Below are 20,165 nucleotides of genomic sequence, written 5' to 3'. Positions count from 1 at the left end.
TATTCAAGTAACTTGTGGCTACAAGGCTCAGTTGGTACTAAGTTGGGCCCAAAATGTTACACCACCACCAGGCTAAATTGCTGAATTGAAAAAAAAGTATTTATACAGGTAATGGCCTTCACCGCCGCTGCCTTCCGCACGGCTGGCCTCCAGACCTGCTCTGTTATGAGCTATTTAGTCATCGGCCCCCAGGCCGACCCCCTGAACTGTGTTTGAACTGTTTTTGTGAGCTCTGATTTTGTTTTAAGTCTTGGGCCCCCCACCGCCCACCCGGGTTTCTGTCAAGGTCCTGGGAGTGACCCAGTGTTTTGTGTTTGACTCCCTGAGTCACTCTGTATTACCTCCGTGCATCTTCCCATGTTCCACTCTGTTTTACCTCCGTGTGTCATCCTGCATATCATTCTGCGAGTCATGGTTTCAAGTTTGTGTAGTTTTCCTAGTTTACATTTATCTTAGTTTCTATCCTCGCCACCTCTGTTTCTGTCTGTATTATCACATCATATAAATAAAGCTCACTCATCGCATCTACGTCAGTGCCTGCTTTTGGGTCATTTTCCCTTCAACCCCACACAACTGCCACTGCAGCCATGAGACTTAAGACTCAATGTTTCATTTACAGGAGAGATGTTTTAGCATAACTACAGCAATAAAATAGAAAGGGTAAAATAATGAAAATTGCATAATATTTACAAAAATCAGTTAAAAGAGCTGTAAATCCTTCTGCAGGGTAAGGGGAAAGACCTCTTTCTAAACTCTGTACAAACTGTTTACAATGAATGTCATGAAGTCTTGAGGCCATGGCATGACTAAACATGTAATCTGATAAGAGGTGAGTAAACCATATTTTTATAGATAAAATACCAGTGAACCATCCTGTGTAGTTCTAGTGAAGACAAGTCAGCTAGAGAATATAAAGTACAGCAGTGTCTTAAAGGTTTACTGTGAGTTATAAATTTTAAAGCTCTGTGATGAGCAGAGTCCAACTGATAGAGAGAATGAGCAGGGTCATACATGCAATTCATTCATTCAATCAATCATGTGGCCTCCTTTTTACCCCGCCTGGAGCATTGTAAAAAGGAGGTTAATGCAAGTTCCAAGTATACCGTATTTACAAGAACCTTATTTTCTTTTTTGCTCTGAGACTCTTTGAAGACATCCGTCATCTAGGCAGGTTCAGTCAGGTACAGCAGGAGCTTAAGCAGCAACAGGAAGAGAGCTCAGAGCACGCACACATTTTAGCTTTATGGCCCCTGAAACTAACATGCAAATGCCCACCAGCTACAGCTGAATCTGCTAATATTATGTATACTTAAGGTTTAAATGAAACATTACAATAATTGTTGGCTGGATTAGGGTTAACTAATTATAATTCAAGACATTGCAGAGTATATTATGTATATATAATGTTTTAAATTCTGCAGCCTGGCAAATTAAATGAAAGCGATCGTCTCACACTTGTAAAAAAGTAGAAAGAACATTTTCTTGTATCAAGTACTTGATCTTAGCAATAACGTACACATTCACTGAGCCAATGTTGTATCTACACTGTTGCAATATTCTGAACTTCCACACAGAAAGGGAGCACATTCCTGTGTGACTAAAGCAAACCACCAATTACAAGAAGCAGTATTTGTTCCACAAATAGTACACCACAGAGCTCCTGATGATAAACTAATGCTGATTGCTGTTTACCTAATTCAGTTCACCTGAGCTTTATTTATATAGCACCAATTCACAGCAGTTGTAAAGACCTACAATATTGAAAAAATCCCCTGTGAGTAAGCACTTGGCGATGATAGGAAGGAAAAACTCCCTTTTAACAAAAAGAGGCCTACAATACTGGGTCATAAGTTTATTATTAGTTCAGTTTATTAATTTTTATTTTAAAAAAATCACTTTGGTTTAGCTTCAGTTAAACCTAACCACTCGGCTGGATTACTTTAATGCACTTTATATAGGGTTCAGCACATCATATATTACCCATCTACAGAGGGTGCAAAATGCCGCAACTCGTCTTTTAACTGGCACTCTAAAGTTTGAGCACATTTCCCTTATTTTAGCTTCACTTCACTGGCTGCCCATTTCTTTTAGGATTCATTTTAAAATTATTTTATTTGCTTTTAAAGCCCTCAATGGCCTAGCCCCATCTTACCTCTCTGAGCTGCTACAGCGTTATACATCCACCCGCTCTCTCAGGTCAGCTAATCAGCTGCTCCTGAATGTACCCAGGACTGGGCGTATACTTAGAGGAGATCGTGCTTTTGCTGTGGCAGCTCCCAAACTGTGGAATGAGCTACCTTTAGAGATTAGACAGGCTAGTTCTTTACCTGTTTTTAAGTCACTCCTGAAAACCCACCTCTTTACCCTTTGACACCATGTGAGATGTTGGTTTTTATTTTTTAGTTTTATTTTAGTTGTTTTTAGTTCATTCTATGCTGTTTTATCTTGTTTTGTTTTGTAATAGGGCTATTTTAAGTTTTATGTATTATGTGTTTTATTTATTTATTTTTTGTTGTTTTCTGTTATCCTATTGTTTTTAACTTATTTTCTGTACAGCACTTTGGTCCTGTGCTGGGTATTTTAAAGTGCTTTATAAATAAAATTGTATTGGATTCAGTTAGTTTCCAGATTTCTTCTTTAAGTTTTTTTTTTTTTATTGAAAAACTAGTTTTAGTTCAGTTTATAAAATTGTGAAAGCTGTTGAATCAGTCATGTAGACATCCCAGCCTCAGACAAATGTACCAAAGCTTCAAACTCATTTATAGATCAAACATGAACAAAAAGGCCAAACCTAAGTGCATTTATTATAGGTTTTATCTAAGTGTCATTTTACTTCAAGACATTCAAATATTTCATGTCTACTTTTTATTTTAGCTTTACTAAAAGACCTCAACACAAAGTTGTGAATAATGACACTGAATGTTTCGATGACTTTTCCATGCTGTACTTGTTTCTTTCAACTGATGAGTAAGCTAAATAAATTAAGTGAAACCAAATACACCGGAACTCATCACAACAATCAGTCTGTCATAGTTTTTTTGGGTGGACTCAATATGCAGCACTGGTGCATTGACACTGCATTTATATAGACTGAAGCAAAATTCAATAATGCCAACAATGGGAATTGTGAGCTACAGATCCTGAGCTCCAGAGGAAAACAGTTTGTAACTCATTCAGAGCACACAGGATTCCTCTGCAGAGAAGAGACAATGATAAGGCAAATGTATTATCTGTATTATTTTGGGGTCTTTTCCTTACAATATAAAGTGCCTCGATGCAACTGCTGTTGTGATGTGGTTCTATATAAGTAGAATTGAATTGTATTGAATGCATGATAGCTGATTATTCTGTAAAAAGTTTTAAATAGTTGTACAAAAAAAACCCAATACCTGAGGCATTGGCTGAGGCATTTTTATGTAAAGTTAGATATAACTTTCAAAAATGTTTTCAAAAACAAGGTATTTGACATTGCGAAAGAGTTAGTGTCGATAATATGGTGGCTCCCTGCAGAAGTTCTAAGGCCAAAGATAAGATGTCATCCAAGTATCTGACCCAGTGGCAAGGTGGTGTCCATTTGAAAGAGCCAAGAGCTTTACTTTCCACTTCTTCGATGTAAAGGGTGACATTGTGTAGCCCACTGCGCTTCCATATTTTTGTCTTTGGAAACACTTGTTTAATTAAAAATAGATGGTGGTAAGGCAGAAGTCTAACAGCGTGCAAATCTGATCGGCTGTTTCTGTTTTTTAAGGAGCTGTGCTGCTTTTCTGACAATACCTCAGTTTTAGGGATACAAGTGAAAAGGGAAGCCACATCAAGGAACACTATGATTTTATTTGAATCCAGTGTACGTTTTGGGACTTTTTTGGTGAACACAGTAAAGTTTTTGATATGATGGAAGTCAAAATATACAGGGTATAGTATCCCCAGGGTACAGACGGTGATATGTATTTGTTGTGCTATTAGCTTAGCACAACAACAACAGGCGCTCTCTCACCCAGGAAACACGCAGAGAGAGAGCGTCACCCTGTAACCATGGCAACCGTAACGCTGCCGCCTGGAACAACAGAACATAGCTGTCAAACAAAACCCAAACAGGCCTGACCCGCGACAATATGAAACAGGGAAGTACCGCCGTGTAATCCATTTATTTCAACAAAGTAACTGTATTCTAAATACCACCTTTTTAAACGGTAACTGTAACGGAATACAGTTACTCATATTTTGTATTTTAAATACGTAACGGCGGTACATGTATTCCGTTACTCCCCAACACTGCTGAGGAGTGTAGTAATCTTGGGTATAATAAGAACAAAAGTGCACCTTGCCTTATCTGTTGGTAATATGGTGATGTTTTGGTCTTTGCTCAGGGGATTGACAGCCTTCTTTTCATGTATTATGAGGTCAGACACAGAAATTCTTGCACTGGAGGATGTAGCTGAGACTTTTATCCTTCATTCAAGAAACTTAAAGTTACTTTCTTTCCAAGCTCCTTAGACTATCATGACCCAGATGACTGAGAACTTGCACAGACCAGTCTCCAGTGGGTTTCCAGCATGAATCCTCTTGACTCATTACCTTGTGTATTACCCTTGGTTAACTCATCCCACTAGTTGTGCTGTTTTTTTTTTTTCATGGAATATTTGCAGGATTTTAAGTGCAACCTTCAATTACTCCATCCTGCACTTGGGTCCTCAGTCTTTACCTCGCATAGCTGATCTGATAACTATGATAATTTTCATACTCATCGTCATGTGCAAGAAATCACCACTGACCTAAATATATTTTTAACCTGTATTCAAACAGGTAATCCTACTAACACTCATTGTTTGTTTACTAGAGAAACCTTTTTCACATAATTCAAGCAATAAAGTAGAAGCAATAAAAAGAAACATCAGAATCAGAACAACAGAATCAAATAGCGAAAAACTGGTCCGTTAAGAATTATATTAAAATCAAGAACAAGTTCCCATTGAGGGAATTCACAAAATCACTTACACATCTTTTAAACTCTGCAAACAAAATCAAGTGAAAGAGCTGCGAATCCTTCTGTATGAACTGATGGAACTGTGAGTGTAAAAAAATCTTGAGACCACAGACTATAACTGAATATGTAATCTGACAAGAACTGTATAAACCAGAAATAGATTTAAGATAAAATGGTATAAGTCAGCCATATATTTATAGATACAATCCCAGTTAATAGTCATATAGAGTGAGGGAACATCCTTTGTGATTCCAATGAAGACAAATCAGCTAGAGATTGTAAAGTACAGCGGTGTCTTAAAGGTTTACAGCCACTTCTAGATCCTAAATGCCCCATAATAAAGAGAGTCCAAGAGATAGAGAGAAGGAGCAGGGTTATTCATGCAAACTATATCACCATTGTCAAGGAGGAGTAAAGAGTATTTTTATGAGTTTCAATAGAAAAACCTTGAAAGGGTATCAATAGAGGGAAATACTTGCCCATACTCTGTGTACTTGAAACACCATAACCTTTTTCCATTTAAAATGAAATCAAAAGCTAATTGTAATTGTTGGAAAATCATGTTGGTGGTAGGAGCACAAAAATAATTGTGTCATCTACATATAAATTATAAAATATATTTAGCTTTTGTCCCACACCCTTAACATTAATATCAAATAATGTAAGACAGATCACTCCATTAGTGACATTTTAAAAACTCAAAGAGAGACCGTTAAACTGCACACTGCGTGTAGTCAGGAAGGTAATTAGTAAACCAGCCTTCATCTGAAAGGCCTAGTTCCAATAACTTCTAGGAAAATGACAAATCAGCAGTGTCAAGGGCTTTGACAGCTCAATAAAAAGAGTGGTGCAGTTTATAGTCAACATTGGCAGAGCTAATAATTAACATGAATAAGATAACACTTCTTTCAGATTTTATTATTTGGATAACCTTATTTGGCATTTCATCACAATACCTGATTGATGCAACTGACTGGACACTCCCACTAAACCGAGTAAATAAAAAGAGAAATTGTAGGGGTAAGTTCTGACAGAACAGTTATTCTAAGAAACTTCCTTGTCTCATTGACAAAGGTAAGAGAGGTTTTCACAGGATTTCAGTCAGAAATTGTGGGTCAAAAAAGGCATTTAGATAATGTCTTTATGTTCTTTTAATTGTGATGTCACAATTTTAACTGCTTACATTTTCAAATTAGTGCTAAGAGTGATTATAATTCTCCCCCTACCAGAATCTGAAAAATGGTGCAGTATAAAGTGACCGTATTCACTGGCGATCGCCTTAATTCCACTACTCTTAACAATGTCTTCATTAAGCTGGTGGGCACAGATGGGGAAAGTGATCGCAAGTGGCTCATGGGCTTGAAAGGGACTTCATCCTTCGTCATAGGAGCTGTAAGTCTGGGATGACCATCTCCATGATTTTTTCAGGTTCTGTGGGGATTAGAGAAATATTTTGCTGCTATTGTTAATAATCATCATCATTACCATTGCATTAATAATACAATCTGCAGTATTGATATTGTATTCAGATGTTTAAACATATTGGTACCCAATTAGCCTTTATTACAGGTGCAGTTATAACCACATTAAACTGTTGAGTTAAATCAGTAATCTTAAATGCTTTTGAATGCTTGTTATAATCTTAAATGTGTACGTGCTGGCCTTCTGTCTGGTGGAAAAGGTTACAAGGTTCAGCTGGTGGGGTGAAACTGAGTGCATTTCATGCTGACACCCACACACACACACACACAGTAGATAGACTAATTTATAGGTGAGAGGTTAGTCATGTTTGCTTGCAACTGCAAAATTGTCTCTGCAAAAAGAGGAACAGTTTCTTGCTGTCTCTGCAAAAAGAGGAACAGTTTCTTGCAGGATGTGGGTCTGGTGTTCCAGACGAGAAGTGAAAGTCAGAAGGTTGACAGGAAGCATCTGCCGTGGAGATGCCGGCCAGATCAGTGTTGTTATTTTGAAAGTTGATTACCTCCTCTACCCCTCCTCAATATTAAACCCAACAGTTCCCTATATGATATTGTACATGCAAACTTTTAGGGAAATAAGGGAATTATTAACTGTGGTTTATGTAAAGTTGAAATCTATCACCATGAAGATGGTCAAAGCAAACAGTTCACTTCATGGACCACAGTACATTATAAGAGGAATTGTATGCTCGAGTGTTGAAGCTCAGCGCAAATTGCTATGTCATTTCTTTAGGTATCAAAGTTTAAGGTGTCCTGCTCCACTTCCCTTGGAAAGCTTGTGCTGATAGAGTTAGACAAACAGTCTCTCCCACTGTTCCCAGAAGATGATTGGTTTTGTGCCAAGGTGGAAGTGAAATCCCCTGAAGGAGACATCTACATCTTTCCTGTCTACCGCTGGATTGCTGATAGCAAGGTGCACCGCTTCAAAGATGGAAAAGGTTTGGGAAACTGTGCTCATCTTAAATCTTGTTCAAACCATTGAAGGTTTAAAACAAAGTTTGTAATGAGGCTGAAGCAGTTTCCCAATATACCATATTTACAAGAACAACTTGAAACCATTTTTTTCTTATTTAGCTCTGAGAGTCTTTGAAGACAACCATCATCTTGGCAGGTACAGTCGGCAGCAGGAGATTCATCAGCGAGAGGAAGACTATCGGTGAGAATTCAGAGCTTATACACATTTTAGCTTTACAGCCCCTGAAACTGGAATACAAATGCTCTCCAGTTATAGCTGAATATCCTAATACTAATGATATTTATCCTTAAAATGAAGCATTACAATATATAGTTTGTCTGCTGAGATTAATTTAAAAATGCATTGCAAACTATATTATCCGTATATCATGTTTTGTGAATTGAAACTGCAATTTTATTTCTCAGCTGGGATGCATCTGCAGAGGGAATACCTCACTCCTTGAAGGCACAAAACCCAGTTTTTCTGCCATCTGAGGTTCAGTTCTCCTTCACCAAAACTACAGAGTTTGTCTACACTGCTTCCACAGGGTGAAGTTCTTTTTTTTCTCTTTACCTATCAAAACTATAACTATGTTAAATATAATAAAGAAATAAGATGAATGTGCTCTTCTGTTTCAGACTGACTGAGCTGAAGCTGAAGGGACTGGATAACCGTAAGGAGAAGTGGGATAATATTGACAGCATCAATCGAGTGTTTTGCTGCAAAAAGACTGACATATCAGGTAATTAACATCATAGTTGGAGTATCGAGTACTTATACTGTGTGCATAATAATATGTATAATAATATGTACTTAACTGTTACCTTTGAAGTGTTACTATATAAGTATACAGGGTCGATTTTCCTGAATAATAAGAACATTAGACAGCCTGTTCTGGAAAAACATACATATTATATATGTTTATAGCTATTGATTGATGTTTAAAACTGAGAATATAAAGTCTCATTTTATCTTATGACAGGTGATCTAACAAATAGAATATGGTTTCAATATCTAATAAAGCTCACCAGAGAGAGCTTATGACTTTTTATACATTTCACACAAAGTTAGAAATGGAGCAAAATTTGTAGGCTAGTTTAAAAAAGGAACATGTTGTTAAATGCTATTTTTTTTTCTTTTTCTTTTGCAGAATATGTTCAGGAACACTGGAAAGAGGATGCTTTCTTTGGCTACCAGTTTCTAAATGGTGTCAACCCCATTTTGATCCAGTGTTGTACAACCCTGCCCAGTAACTTCCCTGTCACTGATGACATGGTCTTTCCCCGCAGTCGTTGCAACCTTGCAGATGAAATGAAGGTGACTGTAGAAAGACACAAAAAAAAGGAGAAAGAAATGTTTCTTAAATCAGCTACTTGGTCATTGCAATAAATGCACTTACACATTCACTGAATATACACACTGCTGAAATAACCTGAACTTTCAAACAGAAAGGGAACATATTCCTGTGTGACTACAAGCTTCTGGATGGAGTAAAAGCAAACACCATCAATGGGAAGAAGCAGTACTTGATGGCTCCTCTCGTCCTGCTCCACAAAGCTCCTGACAATAAACTAATGCCGATTGCTATTCAGGTAATTCAGTTCAGATTAGCTTTATTTACATAGCAAAATATATATATTTTCTAGGGTAAATATGAGAGGAAAATCCCAACAATCAGGCAATTCTTTGTGAGCAAGCACTTTGGCAACATTGGAAAGGAAAAACTCCCTTTTTAACAGGAAGAAACCTCTGTCAGAAGCCACCTGCCACGACCAGTTGGGAGTGAGGGGAGAGGGAGAAGGACAAAAGACATGCTGTAGGAGAAAGACAGATATTAAATAAACTAAAATTTGACTTATCACTTGTCCCTGTCCTTGTATAGCTGAAGCAGACTCCATCAGATAACAATCCAATCTTTCTTCCTACTGATTCTGAGTACGACTGGTTGATAGCCAAGACTTTTGTGAGAAGTGCAGATTTCAATCACCATCAGCTCAATGCTCACCTGCTGCGCACACATTTGCTGGCCGAGGTTTTTGCAGTGTCACTGCTGCGCAACGTGCCCATGGTGCATCCTCTGTACAAGGTAACTGACGTTTGCTGAAACTCAGTGTTTTGGTTTGTAAATAATTTTAAATAACGTTGAAAACATTTGAGTTTATCAATGTGTCCACAAAGGACATTTGATTGTGCAACAGCGTACCTCAGCATAATAAATGCCAAAGTTTTGCCCCAATCTAGCACTAACAGAGTTCCCTCTTTCCCTCAGCTCCTCAAACCTCACACACGCTACACTCTGCAGATCAACTTCTTAGCTCGACGCCTTCTCATTTCTGACACTGGCAATTTCACTCAGGTACGCAAAGAACAGCACACTCACCAGATCTTTACCTAAATAACTGTTTCTTTTTCAGTGTCATGTACAACATTTGTCTCTAACTGTGAGCTACCCATTCTCTAGTTTGCATCATCAGGTGGAGAGGGCATGTTTACAATCCTGAAGAGGTCAGTGTCCTCAATGACCTACAGCTCCCTCTGTATAACAGATGACATTGCTGAACGTGGCGTGGAGGCTGTGCCAAACTTCTACTACAGGGATGATGGCCTAAAGGTTTGGGATATCATCCACAGGTATGGTAGTTTTGCCCTCTTAATGACGCCACCAAGCTGCTGCAGTTCTGTTATAACAATAATATTTTATTATTTGTTAGTTTTATTATTTTTATTTTATTTATGTCATTTTACAATTCTGTTTTCCATCCATCCATCATCTTCTTCCGCTTATCGGGGGCCGGGTCGCGGGGGCAGCAACCTAAGCAGAGAGCCCAGACCTCCCTCTCCCCAGCTACCTCCTCCAGCTTGTCTGGGGAACACCAAGGTGTTCCCCCAGACAAGAGATAATCTCTCCAGCGTGTCCTGGGTCTGCCCCTGGGCCTCCTCCTGGATTCTGGGAGTTGGCCCAGGACCGGGAACATTCTTTTTTCAATTGGTTTCCCAATAAAAGTTAATTGAAAAAAATGAACACAAAAATTAAGAAAGAGATGAAAACAGGCGCTGTTGGAATGCTACTAAGCAAGTAACCCAGTGGAAAGGTTACGTGACTGGGATAGGGACCTATGGAATCTTCGATACCCAGCATCCAGATTGATGGCGAAACAACTTGGGGAATGTTTTCCAACATTCAGAAGATGGAACTGCTCAGACAGCTAGAGATTGACGAGGTACAACACAAATGCTACGGCAAGGGGAAGCCAGGATGACAAGTCAAGGGGGAGATATCATCACCTCCACCTGAGATTGGGTGGGGGCCCCAAGTGCGATGAAGAAGGATCCTTGAGCGCGAGAGGAACTGACCTGAGAGATAAGATCATGGCAAAGCTGGAAACCTGGATCCTTCATGGCTGTTACTAAGACTATGTGAAGTACCCTCAGAAGATCTACTAGATCAGGGGTGTCGAACTCCAAGCCTCGAGGGCCGGTGTCCTGCAGGTTTTATATGTGTCCTTGATCCATCACAGCTGATTTAAATGGATAAATTACCTCCTCAAAATGTCTTGAAGTTCTCCAGAGGTCTGGTTATGAACTAATCATTCAATTCACATGCATGATATCTAAAACCTGTAGGACACCTGCCCTCGAGGCCTGGAGTTTGACACCCCTATACTAGATGATGTGAATGCTGCACTATGGACAAGGCTGAGACTAACCAGCTGATCTACACCACGGCAACAGTGATCAGTGAGAAGTTCAACAGCCACAAGGAGCAGTGGCCAAGATAAGGGTAGCACGTAGGGAGGTTAGCCAACTATCGGAGCTGCAGAAAGGTGCAATGAAAAAGGTGCTACGGCCAAGCAAAGACTCACAACCTCGGCAAACTTGAAGAGGTACACCAAAGAGATAGAAAGCAGGAGAATAAACCAGCTGTTCTCCACAGAACCAGTCATGGTGTACTCTTAATGGCAGGGGAACAATATGAGAACAGCAGCACCAAGGCTGGAAACAGAGCAATAGTGGAAGAGCATATGGGAGAAGGACCCCAACCCATAGCATCAATGCTCAGTGGCTAGTGGATCTAAGAGCAGACCACAGCAACCTCCGTGAACAGAGCCATTCAAGAAAGGGTCCCAGTATGAAGAGGAGCCTACTGGCTGAAGAAGCTGGCTGAGGAATGCCCCACCACTTCCTGTGGGGCATTCCTCTATCTGCCGGGGAATGTACCGGCAGATAGAGGAAGTGGCTGACATCCAGAAATCCTATCAGTGACTGGACAAAGCTGGAAAGTGAAAGAAAACAAAGAGACACTAATCTTGGCAGCACAGGAACAAGCTCCATAGAGGCTGGAGTCTATCACATCAGCAAGACCCCAGTTGCATGCTATGTAAAAATGCCCTGAGACAATCCAGCAGATAAGAGCAGACTGCAAGATGCTAGCAGGCAGGGGCATGGAGCGCCATAATCAAGTGGCCGGTGCGGAGTATGGCCTGGAAGTCCCGAGGTCAAAATAGGAGGTGCCGCCTAGGATGGTTGAGTGATCAAGCTAAGCAAGTACCACAGAAGTTCTGTGGTTCCCGTAAACACTCAGATGAGAGATTAGTATATTAAGTACAGACTAATGTTAAACATTGTTCAATTTTTTTAATTAAAGTTTCTCAGAAGGTGTTAGTACTTCTCTTAAAATGAAATGTGTGTCTAATACTTACAGATATCTACCATCCCTAAGTAAAATGAATGAAATAAATAATGAAAGCATATTTCATCCAATTTCTTAAAGGTTTGTGCAGGGAATGCTCGGCTACTACTACAAGAGTGACAGTGAGGTCCAGCAGGACTCTGAACTTCAGAAATGGATTTTGGACATTTTTGAACATGGTTTCTTTTCTCAAGCAGAAACAGGTTGGCTTCAAAGAAATGTTCAGTTCTTATTATGATAAAGTTGATTGATCCTTAGTATATATGATTATAATCCAAACATAAATCCAATCTTTGTTTGTTCACCTCAATGCAATTGATGCTGGGGGGGGGGGGGGGGGGGGGGGGGGGGGGGGGGGGGGGGGGGGGGGGGGGGGGGGGGGGGGGGGGGGGGGGGGGGGGGGGGGGGGGGGGTGGGGGGGGGGGGGGTTTCTGCTCAACAGGAATTCCTCAGACATTTACTTGTGTGACTGAGTTGGTCAAGTTTGTCACCATGGTGATCTTCACTTGCTCAGCCCAGCATGCAGCCGTGAACTCTGGACAGGTGAGTCCTTGTATAAACACAGTTTTGCTAACAGTGCATGAACATCTGAGAACCTAGGAGACCTTTGGGAGAGCAATGATGATCCATCTCATTTAGGATTCTAGCTGCTCAACAGTCCTGGGTCTTTATCCTGTTCTTCATTTCATGATGTATCAAATGTTTTCAACTGGTGAATGGTCTAGTCTGCAGCAAGGCAAGTTCAGCATCTGGACTCTTCCATAATGAAGCTATGATGTGATAGATGCAATATGGAGTTCAGCACTGTCTTGCTGAAATATGTAAGTCCTTCTCTGAAAAAGATGTCATCCGGATGGGAGCATGTGTTGCTCTAAAACCAAACCTGTATTTATGTATATTTACATCTGAGAAACTCTGGCTCTCTAACACACTCTGTTTATACCCAGTCATGGTACTGACAAGCTGCAGTTGTTGAGGCATTTCTCCCAAAATCAGTGAAGTTAAACTAAACTGGTCATGCAAAGAGAAAATGTGAATAATTATATAAATAGTACCATAAAACTACAGGGAAGCATTACCAATATAAAAAAAACAAAGAAGGAATTATACATTAAACTCCATTATTACACCATCATTTTACTTTTTAAGCAGTTATCTTTTACTTCTTGATCAAATGCAGTACGACTATGGTGGCTGGATGCCCAACACTCCCATCTCCCTGCAACTCCCACCACCGACCACAAAGGGGACGACAAGCGAGGCCACGATGTTGGCGACCTTCCCTGACGTCAATGTAACAGTTCAGGGCATGGCCACCGTGTGGCTGCTCAGCAAGCAGTCCAGTGACTTTGTAAGCAGCAAAGATTTCATTAAGAATGACAGGAATTATGTCTGAATTTAATTTTTGTAAACACATTACAACTGTATACAATAATTCCAAGAGCCTATTTTGATTAAAAACAAAGAATTTTTTTAATTGAATTTTGTTGAAGAAAACTTAAATGTATCATTGTTCTCATCAGGTCCCTCTTGGCCAGTACCCGGAGGAACATTTCATTGAGGAAATTCCTCGCAAAATACTAAAGGATTTTCAGATGGAGCTTGAAGATTTAAGTTTAGTTATTAAAGCCAGAAACAAGCGTTTAGAAGTACCATACACCTACATGGATCCGGCAGAGTTGGAAAACAGCGTGGCCATTTGAATATTAGAAGACTTAGCTGTGAGACAAAATTCAGTTCCCTCTTCAAACAACAGCAGGGAAAGACCTCTACGTTCTGACTTTTACTGATGAAATAGAACAAAGAACTTACTACTTATAATCACTATATACTAAACTGTACATTTTTTTCATCTGTGTTAAAATGTGATTTTTTTTTTTTTGCATTACAATCTTGAATCATCTTCTGATTTGAAATGAAAAATGTTTGATTTTTGGGGTGTCTGTTCTGAAACAGTTGATCTCCTGATCATGGTGTATTTTTTTCTTAGAAAACATTTACTGCATTTCATTTATATTTTCATTATTTTAATGTTTCAATTTTCTTGAGCTAAACACAAACAGCTTTTTGGTGAGTTAGACAACATGAACACCCTAAACTTCGTCTGAGACTGCTATTTAATCTCGGCCACCAATGTGCACTTGGTTTCTTTGCAGAAATCTTTTGTGATTGTAGTTTATCATCATATTCTAAATGATCAGTTCTCTAAACCCTCATTTAATGCATAGCACAGATTAAACACACATGGCTCACAGAAATTAACAAGATGGGTCTGCATTATCCACATTAGCCTGCTTATACTGTTGACATGTGTAGCATATTTATTTAACACTGCAAAATAGAGTGATGTTTACATAGGCCACTGTATTTTGTGTAGATACCATCTCAGTGGCAAAAATGTGATTATATTCAATTCAGTTCAATTTATATAGCACCAAATCCCAACAACAGTCATCTCAATTCAGAATGTGATGATATCAATTTACTTTACACTCACTGGGCACATTATTAGGTACACCTTGCTAGTACAAAGCTAGAACAAGGTGTTAGAAATATTCTTCAGTTGCTGCAGATTTGTCAGCTACACATCCATGATGTGAATCAAAGCTTATCTACTGGGTTGAGATCTGATGACTGTGACCATTTAAGTACAGCTCATTGTCATCTCAAGAAACCTCTTTTGAGATGAAGTGAGTTTTGTGATATGAAACATTATCCTACTGCCCACATAGCAGACAGGTCTGGCCGGGTCTGGATCTGGTGTCAAACCAGCACTGCTGGCTGACTTCTGATGGCATTTTCCCTCTGATTTCTAATACTCTGCCTGGCACCAACAACCATGCCAAGTCTAAAGTTTAAATCAGCTTTCTTCCCCTTTCTAATGCTTGGTTTGAACTTCAGGTTGCAGGTTGCTTTTGAGTTGTTGCCAAATGTTGTTGTTGTTGTTGTTGTTTTTTTAAATGTTTATGTTAACGAGAAGCTGAACAGTTGCACACAACAAAGTGGCTGGTCAGTGTATACAGTAGTTTACCTACTTGTGTTATGCTATCCTTATAAAGGATATAGGGGGGAGAAGCAGTTATAATAATAAAATGTTTAAAAAAAAATAAGAATCTTGGGACTAAATTCTTAATTTCTTGTTTTGTTCTTAAAATCTGTTATATCGTTTCTCAGAATAAGGTTTTTGAATGATATTTATTATTAAATTAATACCTTTATTCATTTAATAATGAATAAAGGTATTCATTAATCAATGCATAAATGAATAGATGCCCTCTGAGTTCTGTGTAATATATGCAAGATCTGTTTTGCTAAATAAGAGACTAAAATTGCTATGTTCATTTGTGGTCTGTGATACGTGCAGAAAAATCTAAACCTGAAGCACCACTTTGGGGGGAAGGAAATTGTCTTCATTCTAACAGAAGAGTATTTGCAATTTGTAACTGTGCTGAAGTTTCAACAGTCTGTGGAGACTCTCACTTCCTCTGTCTGTTTGTAGGATGCAACATTTTACGCTGCCATATCTCTTCTGGAAAGCAGAAATTTCCCTGAAATTTGCGGTCCCTGCAAGAGACGTCTGGAACTTCCCCATGTCGCACAGTGTTCAGATTCCAAACAGGACAGCGGGTTTGTGTACTTGAACATGACTATTACCGTGTATTGTACTGTTTGTTCAGCACCTCACTATGCGCAGTATTTAAAATCTGAATAACTCAGAAGCATAACATTTCAATGGCTGTCACTATTATAGATTTTGCTGTCTATGTTGGGCACAGCCTGGTAGTGGTGTTGCTCTTGCAAAAAAGAGAGATATTTTTATAATACCAATTTTATTGCTTTTCGAGGTTGCTGCTGACCATGTAGTCATAATACTCCTGAACTCACCTAATCACACATTTAGTGCTGAATGAACTTAATTTGTCCTTGACTGCTTGCAGGCCTCCTCGACTTCTAAGTGGATTTTAATTCTCATTTGTTTTTGCAATCCAGCTAACGAGTGACAAAACTTGTTACTTTCTGCCCTTCACACATTGGTAAATGACTAATGGACTGGTTCTTACGTGGCACTTTGTTACTCAATTTGAGCACTCATAGCACTTTAGAGCATACCTCATTCATCTAGTCACTCAGATTCATACAAGCACTTTCTTTCTTTGCCTAAGTAAATGGTAAGTGGTAAATGGATTGATTCTTATATAGTGCTTTTCTACTCAAAGCACTCAAAGCGCTTTACACAGCATTCACCCAATCACACAAACACTTTCTTCTGTGCTTTTAAGTTCTCACTAACTAACTACTACTCATTCATACTCCTGGATGCATCAGAGAGCAACTTAGAGTTAGTATCTTGCCCAACATGCAGACTGGGGGAGCCAGAACCTGCTCTACCTCCTGAGCTACAGCCACCATAAGTGGTTTCTAGCTAGCATTCTCACACCTTCACACTCTGATGAATGCATTAAAAAGCAACTTATTGTTCAGTATCCTACCCAACAATACTGGCTGCTCTGGCTCCTGAGCTACAGTCAACCTACTACATTCCTGACGTTCTGATCCATAGTTTAGTTTACCTAAAGTTTAGGGAAACTGTATTTTAGGTAAACTAAAGTTTAGGTAAACTAGTTTAGTTTTTTTTCCTGCAACTAATGGAAGCTATTTTAAGTTGTTATTCTGTTGCACAGTGTAATAAACACTTCATTGGCACATTTAGAATATTAGAAGATTATATTTTATATAAATGACCATCTTATATTTTAGTGTACAAAAGTAACTTTGCTCACTTCAGCAAAGCACAACAGAGAACTACACTGATCATTATAAACTCTTTTTTGTGTTCATCTTGGAATAAAATCTGCCAAGCTGGCATTTATAAACTCAGCAGGGATAGCATTTCAGGCAAAATCCCAATTTAGAAAAGATGCCCCCCTTCCAAATGTTGGAAAGTGAAATATAATATTTCTTGTTAACTAAGGACACAATCCTGCCTTTTTTTCTTCTTTTTTTTAAAGGGAGCATCAGAATTCTGTTATGATGTTGGAAGGATTCAGAGTGTAGTGTATCTATATAAATATACATTAAACCCTTTAATGGTCGACAAGACCGTTGAATCATGCAGGTCATGAAATTACTTTATACTTCATACTTTAAAACGAGTCTGCTCTTGCTATTGATTTGATCCTAATTTATAACCTTTTACTGGAATTGAGAGAATAACAATTTCGTGAATACGATTCACTTCATACCTGTTCTGCATGACTAGCAGAGGCAGTTTTTGTAATCCTATTCTCACACTTAGTTTCACCTTCTAAAACATAAATTCAGTGAAAGCCACAATCAAACAAACACCTTTTAACTGTAACCTTACACTGTAGCAGGAAGTGGTACCCGAATCAGTGTATTTTTAATCCTTTGGTCTAATGTTTAGGTTGTCTCAGGGTGGTTGATGAACCAATTTAGTGCTGTTACTGCACTGAAGTGCCTTTTAACTGAGTATGTGCCAATAGTTACTACAGAAAACTAGAGTGATAAGTATTAGTAGGAACATTTTGGTTTTACCAGAGGATTATGCACTTGCAGACACATTTAAAATCCTTTTCTCTTTAACTCTACTGATATGTAACACAAAAACTATTGTGCTGCACACATTACAGCAAAGTGAGTGTTGACTGATGATTGTGCAAACATATTTTTTCTCGTGTAAGGAAACTCTGCCCTTCATTCCAGTTTGCTGCACATGAATACGTTTTCCACTTTTGTATCCCCCATAGATCGACCAACAACTTGAAGCCCACCAAACTTCTGAAATCAGTGAACAAACATCACCACATAACTTTTTTTTTTCTAATATAATTATTAACGGAGGCAAAACAACTTAACTGTATTTACCACTACCCACTTTGATTTCATGACCATGCTCACAGAAGAGCCATTGTTTAGTTATTATTCTGGCTCATTAACAAAAATAACAGATTTTTATTTTCCTATAAACAGTCCAACAAGGATACAATTCTATGTAGAGGCACATTACACTGGTGGTTACGGTGGCCCTGAGAGGCCAAACGGACTGCAACTAAAGAAAACACCAGCAATAAGAAAACCGCTGCAAAAGCAAAACACAACGGAAATGGGAAAAACATAAAATAGAAATGGAAAAAACTGATTTCCAAAAGCACAAGAGAAGTGTTTCGGGGGAGACAATAACTGACAGACCAGTTGCAGGAACCAAAATATGCTAAGCATTGCGCTGTGAGACATTTAAAAGTGGAGGATCTAGGCACCTCACTGAACATGTAGGTGCCTGTGAACAGTGACCTGAGAATCATTCAAGCATAAAAAGTCACCTAACTCAAAGGATGAACCAGTGTTGTATCTACACTGTGGCGGGCGTGGTCGGTGGTGCCGCAGCAGGGAAGGCAGACGCACCTGCGCTACATCACAGTCACGCCTCGCCAGCTTAAAATCTGCTCTGCCTGCTGTTTGTTGTTGTTGTATTAGTGTTCAGCTGCAAGCTGTGTATGTAACGTGACAGCAATCGGTAAATAAAAGAATAAAGATACTTGAAAGCATCTTCATGTCATTGGGTCAGCCGTGGTCATTTAAATACACACCGCTTAGCAAAGAGGGTATTTTAACTTTTAACTTTGTCTTTACATTTTATGACTGGTAGCCTCCTTTAAAATATAATTTATTCCAATATCTTTCACTGAATTTATAGAAAATGCCTTAGCTCTTAGCCAAAAACCTGGCATATAGTATGCAGTGTATCCTCCAAAAAATTGAGGTAATTGAACAAGTGGAAGACAAAAGAACGTAGCAGGCCTAAGAAACTATCTACAGCAGATCAACATCTGAAAGTCATCCTTTAACATATATGTATAACATATATAAATAAATTCAACAAAGACCTGACACTGGACCTGAAACATGCATCTGGCCCTTCAGCTGATCCAGCTTATCAAAATTTCATCATAAATGGTCTCTCTCACGGCCTGGGGGATCAGCAGGACGCTGATTGGCTATTTCTACCTTTTTATCTTTCTTGCTCTCTCTCTCCTCCTCTCTGTCACCAGGGCGGAACTCATTGTGGCTTCACGCCTTCGGCCCACACCCACGGAAGGGCGTGATGCCCATCAAGGCAATTGGCATTTGAGCCAGCAGGAGTCTGCTGGTCTTCGTTGGATCGTTGTCTACCATGCGTCAGAGAGAGTCAAAGCTACAGCTCAGTTAAGTCAAGAGTCTATTATGAACGTCCATCCATCTTCATCCGCTTTATCCGGGGCCGGGTCGCGGGGGCAGCAGCCTAAGAAGAGAGGCCCAGACCTCCCTCTCCCCAGCCACCTCCTCCAGCTTATCTGGGGGAACACCAAGGCATTCCCAGGCCAGCCGAGAGATATAATCTCTCCACCGTGTCCTGGGTCTGCCCCGGGGCCTCCTCCCAGTGGGACATGCCTGGAACACCTCACCCAGGAGGCGCCCAGGAGGCATCCTTGTCAGATGCCTGAACCACCTCAGCTGGTTCCTTTCGATGTGGAGCAGCAGCGGCTCTACTCTGAGCCCCTCCCGGATGGCCGAACTTCTCACCCTATCTCTAAGGGAGAGGCCTGCCACCCTTCGGGGGAAACTCATTTCTGCCTCTTGTATCCGCAATCTCGTTCTTTCGGTCACTACCCACAGCTCGTGGCCATAGGTGAGGGTAGGGACGTAGATCGACCGGTAAATTGAGAGCTTCACTTTTACACTCAGCTCCTTCTTCACATGACGGACCGGTGCAGCGTCCGCATCACTGCAGCCACAGCCCCAATCCGTCTGTCGATCTCCGGCTCCCTTCTCCCATCACTCGCGAACAAGACCCCGAGATACTTGAACTCCTCCACTTGGGGCAGGAACTCATCCCCGACCCAGAGTGGGCACTTCACCCTTTTCCGGCTGAGAACCATGGCCTCAGATTTGGAGGTGCTGATCCTCATTCCCGCTGCTTCACACTCGGCTGCGAACCGTTCCAGTGCGAGCTGGAGGCCCTCACCCGATGAAGCCAACAGAACCACATCATCCGCAAAA

At 39.9% G+C, this 20,165-nt stretch overlaps 1 protein-coding gene across 1 annotated transcript; it reads left to right on the top strand.

The window, feature by feature from the left end:
• The first annotated feature begins 6,120 nt into the window (after positions 1–6,120).
• On the top strand, positions 6,121–18,675 carry LOC146517033 (hydroperoxide isomerase ALOXE3-like). Its single transcript, XM_085162399.1, has 14 exons — positions 6,121–6,376; positions 7,196–7,400; positions 7,537–7,618; positions 7,843–7,965; positions 8,056–8,159; positions 8,568–8,734; positions 8,866–9,009; positions 9,300–9,503; positions 9,687–9,773; positions 9,879–10,048; positions 12,189–12,310; positions 12,550–12,650; positions 13,288–13,458; positions 13,631–18,675. Exons 1-14 carry the CDS (start codon positions 6,224–6,226, stop codon positions 13,808–13,810), a joined length of 2,013 nt encoding a protein of 670 aa, XP_085018525.1. The 5' UTR covers positions 6,121–6,223; the 3' UTR covers positions 13,811–18,675.
• Positions 18,676–20,165: the final 1,490 nt, after the last annotated feature.

The sequence above is a fragment of the Neolamprologus multifasciatus genome, chromosome 6 (genome assembly GCF_963576455.1).
Source record: "Neolamprologus multifasciatus chromosome 6, fNeoMul1.2, whole genome shotgun sequence".
Classification (NCBI taxonomy): Eukaryota; Metazoa; Chordata; class Actinopteri; order Cichliformes; family Cichlidae; genus Neolamprologus; species Neolamprologus multifasciatus.
This window is presented reverse-complemented; position numbering and strand designations above follow the sequence as displayed.

Excerpts from the sequence above, each read along its gene's own strand:
- LOC146517033 (XM_085162399.1), top strand. The coding sequence starts at position 6,224 with ATGGTGCAGTATAAAGTGACCGTATTCACTGGCGATCGCCTTAATTCC. Across the intron at positions 10,049-12,188 it reads GTTTGGGATATCATCCACAG|GTTTGTGCAGGGAATGCTCG; the intron begins GTATGGTAGTTT and ends AATTTCTTAAAG. Across the intron at positions 12,311-12,549 it reads CTTTTCTCAAGCAGAAACAG|GAATTCCTCAGACATTTACT; the intron begins GTTGGCTTCAAA and ends TCTGCTCAACAG.